Here is a 17,128-nt window from a genome sequence, read left to right on the forward strand (position 1 = left end):
GATGCTCTGTGGTTCGGTTCTGATGCTCTGCTGCTCCGTGGTCCGGTTCTGATGCTCTGTGGTCCGGTTCTAATGCTCTATGGTCCGGTTCGGATGCTCACAGTCCTTTTGTTGCCAGTGAACAGGACGGGCTCAAGCTGTGTATCTAGAAATCTTTTAATCAGAACCAGAATCACCGTCATCAGACTTTGGGTCACCCCTGATCCGTCCTTGGTTCATTACTTTTCCTTTCTCTGGACGGTTTATTCTTCTTTGTGATGCTTGTGGCCTTTGTTCACAGTTTTGAGCTGAAATATCCATCGTCCTCCTTCAGCTGACCCTCTAGTGCTGCCAATAGCTGCTCTTGAGCTGAAATCCCACTTCCAGCCGTCTGGGGAAGCAGAGGAAGTAAATCCTCTGGTAAAGTATTGTTTTAGGGCTTATTTGTTAGAATGGTTTACAGCTTTCATCTTCCGAGGGGAAAACACAAAAACCACAACCCAGAGGAATTTAGATCAATAACAGATTTTAAGTATGGAAGAAATTAGTCAATATTCCATTACATTTTTTTTTGTTTCAGAGTGTTAACAACTCACGATGTTTCTGATGTTTTTATTTCCAGTTTGATCTGCAACTCATGCATTCATGGATTACATTTAAACTTTTTCCATTTACACAGTTTGGAGTGACTTTACCTTTGGCATGGAGTTAAAGACGCTGCAGCAAAGTCGGTTCTAAAAATCCGACTTTTTTCCTTCCTTTGTTACAAACTCTCAGCAGCACATCTACAGGAAGTACAGAGGAGGAACAGCTTTTTCTGCATCAGTGGATTTGATTTATGCGAGCAGCTCCACATTCAAGACGCGCACAACAAATATCTCCATTGAAGTTTCAGGATAAACAAACTCAAACAGGCTCCAGTTCCAGTTCAAGACTGATTTGTTGCTAAGTTGCTTTTTTTCGTTCTTGGACTGATTTGAGTGTTTTCTTCAAACTGCAGATGCCTTCAGATAAGCCCAGTTGGGAATGTTTGTGTTGCTTGTCCTTCTCGTCCGTCCTTGAGAGGACCTGCAGTTTTCTGATGACAGAAACTTTATTCTGGGTGAAATTTGAAAGTGGGCCCTGGTCCGTGTAGGCGAGTTTTCTACAGACTTCAGTGGTGAGGCTTCTGTCTCTCCTTTGTGCACCAAACAGTCCAAAGAAGGCGTCTTTTAGCCTTTGATTTCCCCCCCTTGTGAAATTTGTATTGTTATCCACTTTTGTTTCTACTTCTTTGGCTTGGATTTCGACCCGGTGTCATCCTGTGCAAAGAAGTTCTGCTTCCTACTTCCTCCGTGCAGAAGTTATTTATTATTCATCTGTTTAAGAACTTAGGGTTTTCATGTATAAACTTGCTTGACTTTGCAAGCGTGTGGGTCCTTTTATGCCTTGCTTCTGAAAACTGGCAGGAACTGGATTGAAATGCAACATAAAGCAGCCAAAGTGCAAAGAAAACTTTTAAAAAGTTCTTCAAAAAAGCTTGAAGAGTTGATTAATCAAGACTGCTTTGAAAGATTAGAGAAAATCATCTTACTCTAAAGCAGCATACACTTTATTACTCTATCATACTCTTTTCAGATAGTGGTACCCTGATTAGGAAAATGACAATACATCTTTATTCACAATCCCATTGCTTTATATAATTATCTTGTTTTACAAAAAATTATATGTACTTGTATAATCCTTCAAATTAAAAAAAAAACAAAAAAAACATTCTGAGTTGACAATGGAGGATCAGTGTTCAGGACGTATAGTCTGAATGGTTTAACTATTGTAATTCTCTAGTGCCCTGAAACTTGTTATTCAAATCACAGAACATGATCACATTGTCTCTGTGATTGTTTAAAGTGGCCCTCTGGTATTTAGGGCTACTTCAAGCTGTAATTGGATACACTGGAAACAATATGTTTGATTGAAACCACTGGGAATCGTAGCATAGCTGAGCTGCAACTTCACTTGCGAAGAAAAACAGACGTGCTGGATTGAAATCGTGATACCAAGACTTCTTGAGCTCCAGTCGGCGGAAAAAAAGAGAGATTTAATGTTTAAAGTGTAGTGAGATCATTTTATATTCTTATAAATTTCATTTCAAGTTAGTTTTACTAAGTCGCTGTTTGGATATTACGCAGTGATTTAATATTTAATATTTCTCTCAGTGGTCTCTTCGTAAAAGCTTAAGAGGTGCCATTTACTGCATAGTGAAACTGAGTCATGTACGTTTTACACAAATGTCTTACAAATGACTCATAATCACATTCATGTCCTGCTGGCGTTTACTCTCCTTTCCTTCTTGTAATCTTGAATATTCTTACTTTGCTAAAAAGCTCTATGTCTTCCAATGTAATGAGCACAACGCTCTCATAACCACCTGCAGAGAACGTTGGTGAGTCGCGCAGCATGTGGCTCTCTCTTGCTTACAGCTTGTTTCGAGCTCAATGCCTGTTTTTATGCCATTTTCTTCTGCTCCAATTTTTTTATCTGTCATAGAAAAAAAATACGTCTTTGTTGATGTACTTCTAGTATTAACCAATTTGCAACATTTCAATTTTGTGTTTTTAATAAAATGACAAGCGAATTAATGGATTATCTCACATCTGTTTGGTCTTTTTGATCAGACTCTAATAGTTTTGTATGTATTCATTGTTGACATTAATGTTGACTTATTTTGTGTTTTGAACATTTGTTTTTCCAGTAGAAAGTACAGTATACATACATGTGCAGCCAGAATCACGTTCTTACATTCACCCCCTCTAATATCTGTTCAAACCTCTTTTGGAAGCTGAAAATTACAGCAACATTTAACACTCTGTGTTTCCCAGTGGTTGGAATAACTTGAGATGCTGCAATCAAACTTTGAGATTTTAATGTTGAATGTACTTGGAGAGTAACTGGACGGTGAATCGGTGTGAAATTCTGCAGCGTTTGGTGTGAAAAAAGCTAAAATAAGCAATGAGTTTTTGAGTTTTGGATGTTCAAATATCATAAAACACACCAAATCATTTTATGATTTTGCTACTGGTCATTCATCACAATTGTTAAATTGGAAAAATGTTGAGTTAATGAGATTAAATATTTATTTTATCCTGCCACACAGCAGGACAACATGCTTCATATCTGGACTTCTATAATAACCACAGCTGCGTTCAAATAACTGTTACTTACATGCAGCTGTTGGAAATGATTATCTTGAGATACTTTCTGAGTTTGTGTAAATCGATAACTCTTCTCAGATCTTCACTGAGTTCCTTGGATTTTTCCATTGAGCTGAATATTAGTCAATTTTATGATAGCTGTGAGACAGATGCTTTTTTTATCATGATCATCAACCAGAAATAAATAAGCTCTAGTCACATTTAGCAACTTTATATGAAAATATATAAATGTTTCATCCTGTCTGCATAATTTTGAGCTTGTAGATTAAAAAATTGCCTCAATAAAATCTAACTTTTGCATCCAATACTTGGATCATTTTAACTCATTCTTGTTGTCTGCTGTATGATCTCTAAATCCTAGAAATGTAACGGTTCAAATAAAACATCAAAAGCTCAGCATTTTTGTTATTTATGCCTCTGATGATTAATGTAACCTTTTGACCGGAGCTGAGGCCGGATTGTGTTGTTTTAAACTATTTTTAAATTTTTGCTCCAGGCGTCATATTTATCACACCTTAACTCATACAGAGATTCTTCAAAGTAATCTCAAACGTATACATCGGGATAAAAGAAAAGTGGAGGTAATCTACAAAGCCAATCTGAATTGCTGCAGGGGTTGAATCAGAACAAGGGTTGATCCACTGCATTATCCATTTAAGCAGAGATACCTGATCTTAACAGCAAGATGCATGAACAAGCAATTACACATGTGGGCATTTCAGCTAAAGAAACAGCAATATGTAAACACTGATCTTGTTATCTTCTAATCGCGGCAGGTGATGGTGTAATTGCTGTCCTGAATAGTATGCAACACCTTTTAAAGCCTCTATTTTTGCTATGCCATTGTAATTTACTGCAGGAGGACTGAATGATATCTGTCCATCTCATTCCCTTTTCATATGCAAATGAGGAAACAATGAAAGTGGCTGCGCTTTCTGTTGGAAATCAACCCCTGCACCCACAGAAACGCACTCGACTCGCGCGCAGCTGCAATTATTCTCTGCAGCAGGAGCAGAGGTGATTTTGGCACAACTCTGACGAAAGGCAAACAAGATCCAGCAAATAGTTGACTTGTTTGTTTAATACAGTTTGTAAAGGGATGAGAGTTAAACAGGATGAAAGGCGCTTTGAAATGAGTGGAGTGGGTAAGTGGGCACCACAAGTCCAGTTTTAGGAATGCATGTCTGCAGAGCTGGCTCTGAACTACGATGTGTTCATGAGTGTCGGATTCCTCAAAGAGCAGCTTGGATCGGTGTTGTTCCTGGATTCGGAATCCTTTCATGAGCCCTGACTGGAAAGTTTAAAACATTATTGTAATGCATGTTGTTTTCTCACATAAACTGGGTCATATTGTATCAGTATGCCAGCATTTGCTGAATGTATTAGTGATTTTACATTTGTATGTAGTAAAACCCTAATGTGTTATTTATAGGGTGCAGGATCTGGAGGAACTGGGGGAGCTCTCTCCTCACTGGGACAACCTGAGGAAGGAGGTTGTGACGCGATACGGAGGAATCATCGGCTCTTACCAGGAGACTTTGGCTGAACTGGACAAGATAAGCGGTATGAAAATATAACCTTTTTTAATCTTACACCCAGTCCTGTTTTCACACATGCACACTGCAGTTTATCAAGTCACAAATAAATTAGGTTTTTTTGTTTGTTTTGCAAACTGCAGAGCTTTTCAATCACCATAGAATGCACTGCAAAAATATTCATATCGTGAACTTTTCTACTTGTTGTCACTTGCACCTACAATCTTTAGTGAATTTTACTGGGCTTTTACGTAAAGTAGTGCATAATAACAAATATACATGCTATTGAAAGTCTGTCGTGCATTTATATCCAGCTCTGCGATTAAATACAATGTAAAAAAGCATTTTTGCTACACTTTCAATTCAATTAAATACATTTTTCTCATTTTGTGCCAATTCACTGCAAATATTGTCTCAAGGCAGGAAGAAATAATTTCAATTGAATCATATTACATTCCAATTGATCTTAGTTGTCAAACAGCTCCGTGATTCAAAGTGGGTTAAAAAGCAGATTGCATCGAGTCAATAGCTGCATTTCTATTATAGATATGCATAAAACTTTGTCAATATTCCACTAATCAATATTTCACAATCGCAGTATTTTCTTTACACACAGTTTGCTCACTTTTTAAGTCATTAAACAACATGCCGCCTCATCATTATCCTGCCACTTCTTGTCGTCGTCTTTGTCTTTTCCTCCATTCGGTTGTTGGTCACATGACTCGTGTGATTCAAAAAAAGTCTTTCCATTGCAGTTTTGTGAAATGTGCTAATTTTGATATAGTTGAAACAAAATAACCTCATTCTAGTGCAAAAACGTATCTTTAATGGAAATGCAGCTCTTCACTTACACAAGTCTTTTTTTTGTATTAAGTAAAATCTCCAAGAGGCACCTTAAGGCTTGTAGTTGTAACATGACAAAATGCATAAAAGTTCAAAGGGTATAAATCACTCGAAAGCCACTGTATTCCTCAGAAACAATAGGATTGGTTTCTTTGCGATAATCAGACTCTGTTGTGGAGAAAATAGCCTCCTGCTGTGAAGTGTTGCAGGAGAAACTGAAGAGGTACTGTATGAAACAGCAGTAATAAGGTCCAACCCGCCCCCTGCTGATCCTGTAAATCTGATGTGAAGCAATAAAGGCTCAGATTAGCCCCAAGCATGTTCCGCCAGGACCAAAAAGCATCTAAAAGAACAGATGCTGAAAGCACAGTGATAGATTTAGAATAATTTGCGTCACTGGAAAACTAAATCAAAGGTTGCTCTTACAGAGCTTTATAGGAACTTGTTTTGTTGTGAGCAATCAAAATGTGTATGCGACTGTGTGATTTTCTCTTTTCCTGCTGTGCAAGAGGCACCATTTTAACATCAAGGCTATACTTACACCTCATTTGGACACGGCTCAACAGTAAGTCCACTGTTAGCCCTAATTTAGACCTTATTCGGTATTTCTGTATGAATTTAGACTTATTCCTTATAGCTTTCACACACAAAGAACTCAGTAGTCTGAGATTTGCTTTGGTATGGAAGAAAATACTAAACTAAACTGAAAGGCATTTTATCAGAACATCTATACATCCACCACAACATTAACTATCTGGCTTTGATTTCACAGTCGTAGGAAGACAAGATGCTATAGAAATATTGTTCTATTTTCTCAGTAAATTTATGCCTACACAATCAATCTATCACCAGATCAGCAAGGCTTTTCATGACCAACTCAGTTTGCAAACATCAGCCACAACACTGGAGCCGTGACACACATATCTAAGCAATTACCCAGTAGAAACATTACTTAATCTCCCGTTACTTTATACATGCATGTTGCTCACATCAGCATGCTGGATGCTTGAAACTGAAAGTCCAACTGACAACATGACTTTTTTTGTGAATAATTTAGCTCATAATTATTTGGCCACTTGGAGCCACACATGGACTGTGTATAATACACTGAGCATTACAACATTTACAATAAATTAATAAAACTTTCTGATGAAGAAATGTTTTAAACTTTGGTTTAAAACCATCAATGTATGATCTTCTATAACGTGTTGTTTTGGTTCAAGTGTGTTTGAGGTTCTTGAGGTGAGACGTTATTTGGAAAGGGAGAAGCATTTCCATGGATCCACTAGTAACTGAAACTGAACAGAGTGATGGTGGGAATGCAAATTAAAGTGTGAACTTGCTGTAGTTTTTTAATTACACTGGAATTTCCATCTGCATAGCAATAAAACAAGGCTCCATTGCTAAGCAAGAGCAAATATTATTTAAAATTATGGGCCCAAGGGCTGACCCCTGGGGAGCCCAGGAGGTAAATCTGTGAGGCTGTGGTTTTGTATTACCAACAGAAATCTTTGTTTTTTTTTCTTTGGGGGGGGTTGTTGTTGTTTTTTTTGGTAAGTAAGATAGAATTGGAACAATCCCCAAAACAATCCCCTGATCAACATTGTCAAATCCTGAAGCCAAATCAAGCACAGCGAGGAGAGAGAGGACAGTCAGCGTCTGCTGCCGTCAAGAAATCATTCATCCTCCTCATCAGGTCTATTTCTAGGCCGTGGGCAAATTGAAAATCTGATTTTTCTGGTTCTTGAAAACACTTCAAATGGTGATTGAATATGAGCAATGACTATTTCCTCCACTACTTTGGAAAGATAAACTTGAAATGCACCTGAAGTTGGCTTCAACAGCAGGCTTCTTAGGAAGTGGCCTAATTATACAACTTCTTTAAATTAAAGGATAATACCAAGCAAACTTGTAGAGAGTGGTTTATTACAGAGGTGATCCGGGGCTTACGGCTGAAGTATTTGATTATGTTCCATGGTTGTTGGAATTAGATCAGGAGTGCAGGATGATATCATCTTAAACTTCTTGCTGAGTTTAAAACATTAAACTGGCATCAGGCGATCATTAAGTATGAGGGGAAATAAGACTAATCCAGGCAAAACTAATGTACGCTGTCATGATGCCATAATTTTAACCCTTCATTCTAAAACACACACACAATATACAAAACAGAGGCATCAAAAGCAACAATTTGACTTAATAAATGTGACAGAACTTGACCAAATAAAATGCTTTTTTCACTACTAGACCCACAGAAACACATTCATAGACACACTGACGTACACGAGAAGATAAGGAACTGTTAGAAGTTATATTTGTTTCTTTTCTTGACTTGTAGGACTCGTCTAAAACTCAGTCCTGTTTAACTTCCGCTTGCCTGATTACAGTGGATGCATCAATAGACAGTGCAGTAGCTGTTTCAGTGTATTTCTAACCCACGATGACTCAGAGTGATTAAGTTCAGTGTTATAAGTGGAGATAAAAAGTTCAAGCCAACAAATAAAAAGCAAAACACTTTTAACATGCATGCATTGGTTAAGTGCTTCCAGCAAACATTTTGCATGTTGATGTTAATTTGTCCAATTAATTCTAATTTAAAATGCAAATAATTAATCTTTGTCTGATTTGCTTCAACATTTAGTGGAGAAGCACTAAGCATGTTTTTAGTTTCTCAGAATATCACTGGCTGATTAACTTTTGCGTCTGAACAGCAGTAAAGTTCGCTGTGCTGTGAATATAATAGAGTTTGCCCTTATACAAGCTCTCAATCCCCTGTTTGCTTCTGGAATAAAGGTATATTAGGTTTACATCAGCTGCCCTGCTGCTCCACTAAACTCATTAAATTATCACTAATTAAAGTGTTATTATGAATACGAACCTCATGTACTGACCAATCAGGCTGCATTTATGTCCCCACTCAGCCGAACCTTCACGCCGTGCATATTTTAGCACGATGTGAGCTTTAAGAATATTACGGCTGATTAATTTCCCACTGATCCTCTTCTATCCCGTTAATGAGATGTTTGTCATCCTCTGGGTTTTGCTTTTCCCTCCTGATAAGACGTGAAGGTGAAGGACTCTGCGGAGGTGGGTGTTAGACTCTGTGGTTTTGGACGTTGTGGTTTCTGACCGGATCCTCGTCTGGCCTGGATTCCGCTGAATCCTGGCCTGGTTTTCCGTCTTTAACCAGTCTGGCGCTGAAATAACTGGATGACAGTCGTTGCCAAACAAGTTGTGAGTGCAAGCTGCTGCAGATGAATTATTGATCACTGAAAATCACTCAGAAGGATCAGACTGTGCAGGAGTTTCTCTCAGAATGAATAAATGTTTGCAAAAATAAGGAAAATAATGTCATTCATCAAAGATATGTCTGTTTTATGCTTTTTCAAATTTGTTAATTAATCCAGTCATTAATTTTAATTTCTGTGGAGATTTTTCTAATAAAGTACTTCATTTAATTAAGACAAATTGAACCTTATTAATTTTTTCCCACATTTTCACACAATTCCCAGAATTGTCCAGAAGAAAGCTGATAAATGGATGTGAAATGTAAAATGCTCCCACAGGACAGAACATATTCCACCTTTTTAATTAATGTAATTGGGTTTTTCAGGCATGACTCTGAGCTCTGAGATTTGCTGTCCTTAAATAGGATTATTTATGCATTTATATTAAATTGATGAGCTCTTATCCACATGTAACTGAAGGTCAGACTTATCCACAGGGATTTTCATTTGATGAAAGGAATCAGAGGTCGCTACATTTCACTGGACAGTTTAAGTCATTTGTTTTCTGGTGTTTTTTATTGCTAAAACAGAAAAATATTAGCTAAAAACATTATAACTAAACAAAATTCTACAACCTGCAGACCTTTTGAGAAAAGTATTTGCTGTCCTTCTCTGTCACACATGTTTAAACTCTACAAACATGAAAGAGGAGGACAAGAGCAAATGCAAAATGCACCTTTAAATAATCATTTCCTAAACATCCTGGCCCTATTTGAAAAAGGAATTAACCCCTGAACCTAATAACTGGTTTTGTCGTCTTTGGTACCAAAAACTGACATCATGTGTTGTAATAACTGAGTCTTTCACAATATTGTGGAGGAATGTTGAATCTCTCGTCTTTGCAGAATCATTTTAATTCAACATTGCATGTTAGTTTTAATATAATCCCATGTACTCTGACAAAGTTCCAAGGGCCTTTGAAATTATAACAACTGACAAAAATCTCAGTCTTAGTCTCATCCGACCAGTTCCAGTAGAGTTATGAAGATCAACATGTTTACACTGTGATGGCAGGACAGAAACAAACATGCTGGTGTGCAGACAGCTTCGTTTTGGAGATTTGGTGAGCGCAGGATGCCATCAACACTGAACGCTGGAGATGTTTTTACCTCCCTTAGCATCACCTCACACCTCACTGTGTGAGGTGACGAGATAAATATGGGTCCTCATCCATCCTGCTGGACAGTAGCTAGAATAAATAGCTACTGTGTCACTTTCTATTCTTAACTCAAGTGTCTTGAACTTTGATGAACATAAAAAAGTACTGTGAATCCCCGGTGTTGGCAGAAGTTATGGATTACAGTCGTCGCAATAACTGAAGTCCTCAAAGATGTTCATAACTGCTTTAATTACTCAAACACCAAATATATCTTTACATGCATTAATGCACACTGTTTAAACTGTCTCGGCACTAAAGCAGATGCTAACATCCACTGTCTTCCTCATGTTTGCTTTTGGAGTACAGCTAATCAGTGGCAGGAAAATGAATCCTGGTTTGGCGGCTTTGCTAATCCAGCCAGTAGCATCTCAAATCTGAGGCATTTTAGCTTCCAAAGCTACATTTTCTTTTGAATATTTAGAAAAAAAAATCTGAGTCTAGTCGAATTATCCAGGAATAATTAGGAGTTAAAATCCATAAGTTAAATGTCTGTTACATTTATTTTAGGTTGATTGTTAGGGGTAAAAATAGCTGCAGTGCTGGCGCCTTGTTAACTGTTATTATTTCTGTGAGAGATGAGAGATTAGGCCAGTGCAACAACTGATTAGTTTATTCTAAGACTTTTTCCACATCTGTTACAGAATTGCTGGTAAATTAGCCCAATACTATGCATTTAAGGCCTGGAGCTGACAGTGAGGCATATTTTCTGTTGGAAAAGCTCTGAGACGTATTAGAAATTGTGCACCTTAAGTAAATAGGTGTGCAGTCTGTTGCCTGGAGGGTTTGAGCTGCTGCTCTGACATTGGCTGTTTTACAGGCTGAAAGCTGACCAAATCTTGGAAGACATAAATTGGTTAAAGGAAAAAAAATATGCTGTGCTGTCAGACATGACTCACTTGTCCAATTCATGCTCCTCTCAGACTGATTCCTCTGCTCACGCAGCGTGAGTCCAATCCTCCTCGGTGTCTGCAGCATGTTGGAAACCGCTGGTCGGATAGGGAAGCCTGCTGTGCTCCAAGCACCACAAAGACTCCGATGATGAAACCCCTAACAAGCTTAAACAGACGCACACTGACCCGATAGACCACAAGTGTGAGCAGCTGTTATTTTTATTTTTTTTAAGGACTGATTGTTGCGGAGTCTGGTCTTGTTCTTGTTTTTTATTTTTTAAGCTTAGGCACTCAGATGGTTTCTTAAATGCAGCTGTAGCGTGTTTCCTGAAGTATTTTAATAAGTACAAATAAGTGACTGAGAGCAGATAAATGGCAGGGAAAGATTAAAGGATGAGAGAGATGCTAATAGGTGGTCAGTACTGCAGATATCCAGCCTCTCCTCTCGATAAAGAGCACAACTTTGCCACCCGATGAGAATCTGATCTTAAATATTCTCTTAGTTATTGCTTTAGTTTTGGGCCGTATTACAGAAATAAAATCATCATATCCCTTAGTAGGGAAAAACAGGAATAAAGAAAAATATATAGACACACTGCAATTATTGTTTACATCCAGAAATTTTGTGCATGCACACAGAGCTGGAGGGCAACAGGGCAATTATTTTACTTGCCGTCCATAGCCGCGCTGCTGCGATGGACCAATTCAGCTACCAGAATAAAACCTGGAGATGTAGGTATTAACTTAGTGCAAAGAAAAAAAAACAACACAAAAACTGTTGAAGAAAACTCTCTGTGTCCGCTACGCTGCACACAGTTTTGTTGCCATAGCGACCGACTGGCAACAGCTCCATTAGTGCATCATTTCCCACAAGAACAGAACATTCAGTCCATTACGGTATTATGTGTTCAAGCTTTATGTTTATTTTGCGAGTATTGAGAAGTAATTGTTTGGACACAGCAGTGGTAGTTTAGCTAATTAAAACACCTGAGTGAGTTTGTGTGTGGGTCGTTTTTTTTTTTGTTTTTTTTTAACTAAACACTGAATTCCACAGCAAATCTACATGTTAAGGTTGTCATAGTCAAGCTAGCAAAACTGACTTACTTCCCTCTCCCTCGCCATTTTTCTTTTTCCTGACCTTGTTATCTAGTTGTCATAAAGCATTACATCCATTTATCTTTTATATGTCAATCGTACATTTAAGATTTAGCACGTTATGTTGACAGTTTGACAGCTAAAATCAAGTTAGCCTCTAGCAAGGGGTCTTGTGCTTGTGATGTCATGTTGCATTTGTCTATCCAACCACTTGTTCAAAAATATGTACAGTAATGTACACACAGTTAGAACATCGTCTGAGTCAGCAAATGTGTGTTTTATATAATAATTCTACATTTAGACAAACCAAGAATGCTTTTAGCTGGAAGAGAAATGGGAAGAAGACACATTTATTTTCTCCCTCTTCTTGTTCATATAAATAAATTGTGTGGTTGATGATGCATTTTTTGTTACCACTGATGTCACTCATAACGCCAGAACACAATTAATATTTTAGTTGTATAATTCACATAATTTATTAATTACACAATGTGTTTTTATACTTTTTAAAGTTTTGAACAAAATTATATTTATTATTTCTATTAAGTGATCATAACTCAGCTAAACTACAACAGTTGGAGGAGCAGAGGATCCGGTCAGTGACGATCCGGTGACAAACACTTACCGTGTTGCCTTTAGGTGAAACTGGTGGCCTTTGCATCACGGTGATCTCCACTAACCACGCAACATGTCGGCGCTAGGATGCAGTAAATACGAAAAAGCTCTTTCAGTATGAAGGCATTTATTACACGACTTCACTTTTAGTATTTATCAAACTCCCCTGCTATTTCCTGTCTTCTGTTCCCTCTTTACTTGTGCATTTGCAGGCACTGACTTTGCCCACATGAGCATCATTTCTGCACAAGAATGCTTCCTTGTTCTCTGGAATTTCCCTTTATGTGTGGGAAGTTTGGTTTCTGCACCTCCACCATCAGTTTCCTTCTTGTTGTGAAGGCAGCAGCATGTTTGTGGGAGTTTTTCAGCAGGAAGAGAAGATGAGTGTTGAGCAAAATTCAAAATCAAGGTTCTTGAAAAGCTTAAAAAGTCATAAAAGGCATTGTTTTAATACTTTTCTAGCATATTTCTTCATTTTATTTAGTTTCTCCTTATCTGCTGTTTATTCCATGTTCTTCATTTTTGTGCTGACATTTTGACAAAGGAGATCTCTTCTCTATTTATGAAGAATAAAAATGCTACCTGTACATCCAAACCCTCTTCACATCCTGAACTGAAGAGATGAGAAAAAAAATGTCCACACTGACAATTGATTTTTCAGCTGAAATCAGAAACAAATGCACAATCCACAGGAGCTCTGAGGCTGAAGAGAATAAAAAGACCTGTTATTTACCCCAGTGATAAAATATTTTTATGTTGGCTGTAGACCTACTGTTGTACCTATTACAGAACAATGTTGAAAAGATTCGTTGCTTTTCTTCTTCACACGTTCAGAAAATAATTTTCTTGTGGAACTGACATTTGGATTTTTGTTGAAAATGTTTGAGAGTTTTAGTTAATTATAATTATGTCCATCACAGAGCCAAATAAACACAAGCTCTGGGTATTCAGGCACTTTCAGGCTGGTTGAATCTGTTATTCCACTGTGTTCACAATGTAAATCCACACCACAATCATTACATCTATTATTCTTTTATTAGCAGAACCAAACAAACGGTTTTCACCAATTAATGACAATGAAATAAAAAACAAAAAAAAAACAGATGTCGGTCTGTTTTTTCAGACGTTTCATCTCTGCTTTCGTGAGTCAGTGGACTCTGTGCTGAAACAGATTGAAATAAATTTGTTTTCCACCTGGCAAACAATGTGAAAATCTGAGACGGGTAACAGATCCACTCATTAAGATTGTATGACAACAGTTTCTGCGCGGTTCCAGCTCTGATTGACAGACAGTGAAGCGCTGCCTCAAGAGTGATTTAAGAGCAGAACGGATACGACAAGCTGGTTTGAGCTTCCGTAAAGGAGAGTTACGGCCTATATCAAGTAGAAGAGCTGTAAAGTGTTATTTTAGTCGTTAGACCGGCATTAACATTCATTACAAAACAAAAGAAAAAGGGGCAGTCAGGATTATATTTCCGAGTACAACCACTTAGACACACAACGCTGAACATTTCTCACTCACTCTAAGACGGTGGTTCCCAAACTCTTTGTCCTGCGCCCCCCCAGTGGTTTCCACACATTTTCTGGGCCCCCCTCCCTACAAATAGCTGTGTGGTTGAACGATGTGTTTTTGTTAGGGGTGGGGGGTCAACTTTTTGGGGGGCAAAATGAATCTATGTAGCTGAATATAGACAACAACTTGGTCTATAAGCTACTTGTTAACAAGCGTAAGGTGATGTATTGATATTAGCTAATCATCTTTTACCTAACTTTACCTGCATCCAGCAGCTTTACTCAACAGTCTGTTAGTTTGGGGGGAAAAAACTGTGAAAACTTCTTTGCGTTTTGCTGGTTTGCTGCCATGATTCTAACACACCTGTGCAGCTCCGCACAGCAGCAGCAGGTCTCCTTCACTTCCGCACAGGTGTAAACCCAGCGCGAGTGTCGTAGCGCTCATGTTGCGTTTAAAGGCGGCTCGGAAAAACAGGTTACCACATGTTAACAACGGATTAAACTGATAAAAGTGACAGAGGACACAGATATGATAAGTGTGGAAGCCCTACTGTATCAAATTGACAGAGGAATAACAGAGAGTTGGCCATTCTAAGGTAAAAACCCAGCGCATACAGCGTTCATGTTTTTTTCTTTTTCTTTTTCAACCAGACGCCCCTCCTTGCAATGGTACGGCGCCCCCCCGAGGGGGCGCGTCCCACAGTTTGGGAACCTCTGCTCTAGGATATAAATAAATTAGAATATATGTATCAATGAGGCCCGTTTGTCAGGTTTTTAGGTATAAAACATACTTTTCACCATGTGTGTATTTCTATAATTTTATGATCTTTTTTGTTTTTTCATTATCTGTAAACAGAAATAAAGACCTAAAAACATCAGTGTGTGCAATTAATCTATATGAAGTGTCTCACTTTGTGAAGCACATTATATTCTAATTTAATTACTCTCTAATTTGCTGAGTGTTGCTGTACATACACACTTGTTATCATGGTAATCATAACCACGGCGTCCTTTTCTTAAGTCTTCAAGGCAGATATGTGCTGATCTTAATGAGTCAGGAAATGGTTACAAGGAAACAGTAATTACATTTGTCCACATCTTCAGTCAGAGCAATAATCAAGTTTATCCTGCACGCATGCGCAGTGAGAGCTAAGCTTGCTATTGGACAGCTGCAGGTCTCCATGGCAACAATAATGTGCTTTTTACACCATCTTAACCATAAATGTGCAGAGTTTGGCAAATATGACTCACCTAAACGTATCTAAATATCATAAATTAATTAAAATACCAGAACATTTTAAATAATCAGATGACAATCTTAAATCCATAACTACATGCATGCAATTATTTTCATATGAGAAACTGCCACTGAACTGAAGAATAAATTAGTTTAGAAATTTTTGAAGTGAGGCAATTTTAATCAGTTCCTCAACATATATATCCATAGCTGTTTAAATAACAACATGCAGCTGTTTCGTGGAATAATCTTGGCAGATTTGAAGAGCTTTATCAGCACAATGAGGCAGAAGAAGCTTCGCTGCGATGGTGAACTACATCTCTTGCTCTCAGAAAGATGATTAAAAGTCTTTGTCAACAGAAGTTTAATCTTCACTAACATGCAGACTGAAGAGAAAGTGTCATTACAGCACTATTTATCACAGCAATACGCTTCTAGAAACTGTGCTGACCAAAACATTACAGTGTTATCAAGAGCTGCATTAAAAACCTTGTATATCACACAGAAAATGACTCTGGCAAGATTAGCTTGTCGTGCAAAAATATAACTAATATCACCTTTTACTTCTGCGGTTTTGGTTACTTTGCTTAAAAAAATAATGTGTTGTTGTTGTTCATCCGAGGCTGTAATTACTTCACACTTTAATAAAAAACAAAAACCTTTTAGGGATCGGATGTCTGTAAATATGTCCTGTTTTTTTTGTTGTTTCATCTCAAGCGGGAGTTGTTATCTAACATGATTGTGCTACATGACCAGAAATCTTTATGTAATTTATTTCCTCCATCCCAACAGATTTTAAAAATGTTTATTTTTGTTACATGATTTACATGAATGTGTTTCATTAAAACCTTTGATCCAAAGCTGGATTAAAACTCTGATATGAACATTTTTATTTCCTGTCTCCTTGGCTTTGCCTGAATATTTACATATTAGAATAATTATTTTTGTTGAACAGTGCACAGATAAAACCTGATTTCGAAGTTTGACCTCTTTTCTTTGTTTATCTATGTTGCAAAGCCCACCTCTCACTGTCTATATGACATCCATGAAGCTGATAAATGTAGATCTGAATCTGTGCAGCAGCTTCATCTCTGAATTGACTTGAAGATTCTCTGAATGTGCAGAACTGTGCAAGAGACTTGAGGTATTTATTCATGTTTTTGTTGGATAAAACTGTTTTCTATGGTGGCTTTTTCTCTCCCTTTTAGTCCAGCAGCTGACCATTTTGAGAGGAAAGATTATTTTTATTCCTGTTTGTCAAGCACTTAACTCTGACACATATGAATCATTCGGGCATAAATAGACTCCAAACTCAAGAGGCTAACCACAAAAGACCTTGCAAAGAATCTGTTTAAATTTATCTCAGGGGCTCGGTCACCAGATATGATGTTGCATTTGATTTGTTAATTACGTGTGAAGCTGCTTGGCATGAATTCAGAGGTGTTTGGTAGTTGCTGTGGTGAAAAATGTTAGAGGTGTAACAGATAATGCAGCTCACAAAGTGAGACAATACACAGTGTTTGGTTCACAGGAACAGGACAAGTCAAAGTTTTAGCAGTATTTTTGGGGAACCTAAAGATGCCTGTTTTTTTTTTGTTTTTGTTTTGTACTGGTTTGTCAAACTGGGGGATACACATTGACAGTAGGGCACAGATTGTTGCTTTGCAGTTTATAAGGTTCTAATCCCAGCCATTGCATGGAGTTAGCATGTTCTCCGTGTGTGTGTGTGTGTGTGTGTGTGTGTGTGTGTGTGTGTGTGTGTGTGTGTGTGTGTGTGTGTGTGTG

General features: G+C 37.8%; 1 protein-coding gene across 5 annotated transcripts in view; it reads left to right on the top strand.

The window, feature by feature from the left end:
- Nucleotides 1–17,128, top strand: part of inpp4b (inositol polyphosphate-4-phosphatase type II B) — a 196,229-nt gene that overhangs the window by 124,065 nt on the left and 55,036 nt on the right. For all 5 annotated transcript variants that reach the window (XM_017306762.1, XM_017306766.1, XM_008419948.2 and 2 more), the window contains one exon: nucleotides 4,603–4,733. In XM_017306762.1, coding sequence (XP_017162251.1) covers nucleotides 4,603–4,733 — 131 coding nt within the window. The remainder of the gene's footprint in view (nucleotides 1–4,602; nucleotides 4,734–17,128) is intronic.

This window comes from Poecilia reticulata, linkage group LG1 (assembly GCF_000633615.1).
Source record: "Poecilia reticulata strain Guanapo linkage group LG1, Guppy_female_1.0+MT, whole genome shotgun sequence".
Taxonomy (NCBI): Eukaryota; Metazoa; Chordata; class Actinopteri; order Cyprinodontiformes; family Poeciliidae; genus Poecilia; species Poecilia reticulata.